This window comes from Sinocyclocheilus grahami, unplaced genomic scaffold (genome assembly GCF_001515645.1).
Source record: "Sinocyclocheilus grahami isolate Dianchi unplaced genomic scaffold, SAMN03320097.WGS_v1.1 scaffold15177.1, whole genome shotgun sequence".
Classification (NCBI taxonomy): domain Eukaryota; kingdom Metazoa; phylum Chordata; class Actinopteri; order Cypriniformes; family Cyprinidae; genus Sinocyclocheilus; species Sinocyclocheilus grahami.
In genome coordinates this window covers 4310-5238 of record NW_015515632.1, presented here as the reverse complement: position 1 = coordinate 5238, position 929 = coordinate 4310, and the positions used below count along the sequence as shown (strand labels likewise).

The window sequence follows — 929 nt, the reverse complement described above, 5'->3', positions numbered from 1 at the left end:
GTAACTGTATTGTAGGGGACGTATGCCACCGTTTTCAAGGGGCGGAGCAAACTGACGGATAACCTGGTAGCTCTGAAAGAGATCCGGTTGGAGCACGAGGAGGGCGCTCCATGCACGGCGATTAGAGAGGGTGAGGAATCTCTCTCTCTGTGTCTCATTCTCTTCATCTCTCCTAAAAGCCCCTTTGGATGCAGAGACACTGATGTTGATATTGCCCTGATCGATCCTGCCGTTTTCTCTCTTTCAGTGTCATTATTGAAGGATTTAAAGCACGCCAACATCGTCACGCTTCATGATATTGTCCACACGGACAAATCCCTCACTCTGGTTTTTGAGTACCTGGTGAGTGAACGTCCCATACTGCTCCTCTGTGTGTCATTCTGTTTCATTTGCTCACTCCATTTATTTATTTGTTCTCTGATGGCTTCCTGCAGGATAAGGATCTGAAGCAGTACATGGATGATTGTGGAAACATCATGAGCATGCACAACGTTAAGGTCTGTCCCATATCTGTTTGTTTTGCACCAGATGGATTTAAGAAAACATGAACGGTTGGTTTGTTGTTATCAGTGCAATGCAACACATGAAACATTCTGTTTCTGGTCTTCTAACCTGTAGTCCATGTGTGGTTGTAGATTTTCCTGTTCCAGATCTTGAGAGGACTGGCGTACTGCCACAAACGAAAGGTTCTGCACCGGGACCTGAAACCACAGAACCTGCTCATCAATGAAAGGGGTGAACTCAAACTGGCCGACTTTGGTATGTTTAACACTATGCTGTCAAATAAATGATCAAATATGTAGTGTAATATATTTTATATAGTATGAACTTCATTTTTCATCAGTTAGAAATGTATATTATACTAACTGCATTTTGCAATTTGTTATACATATTTTTATATTATATTTATATAATTGTATATATTTTTT

The 929-nt window shown here is 41.0% G+C and overlaps 1 protein-coding gene across 1 annotated transcript; it reads left to right on the top strand.

Annotated features, from left to right (window-relative positions):
• Nucleotides 1-15: 15 nt before the first annotated feature.
• LOC107579187 (cyclin-dependent kinase 17-like) lies at nt 16-759 on the top strand (the record flags this gene model as incomplete). Its single annotated transcript, XM_016265045.1, has 4 exons — nt 16-130; nt 248-342; nt 435-497; nt 636-759. Coding segments are annotated over 4 exons (397 nt in total), but the record flags the coding sequence as incomplete, so codon positions are not given.
• Nucleotides 760-929: the final 170 nt, after the last annotated feature.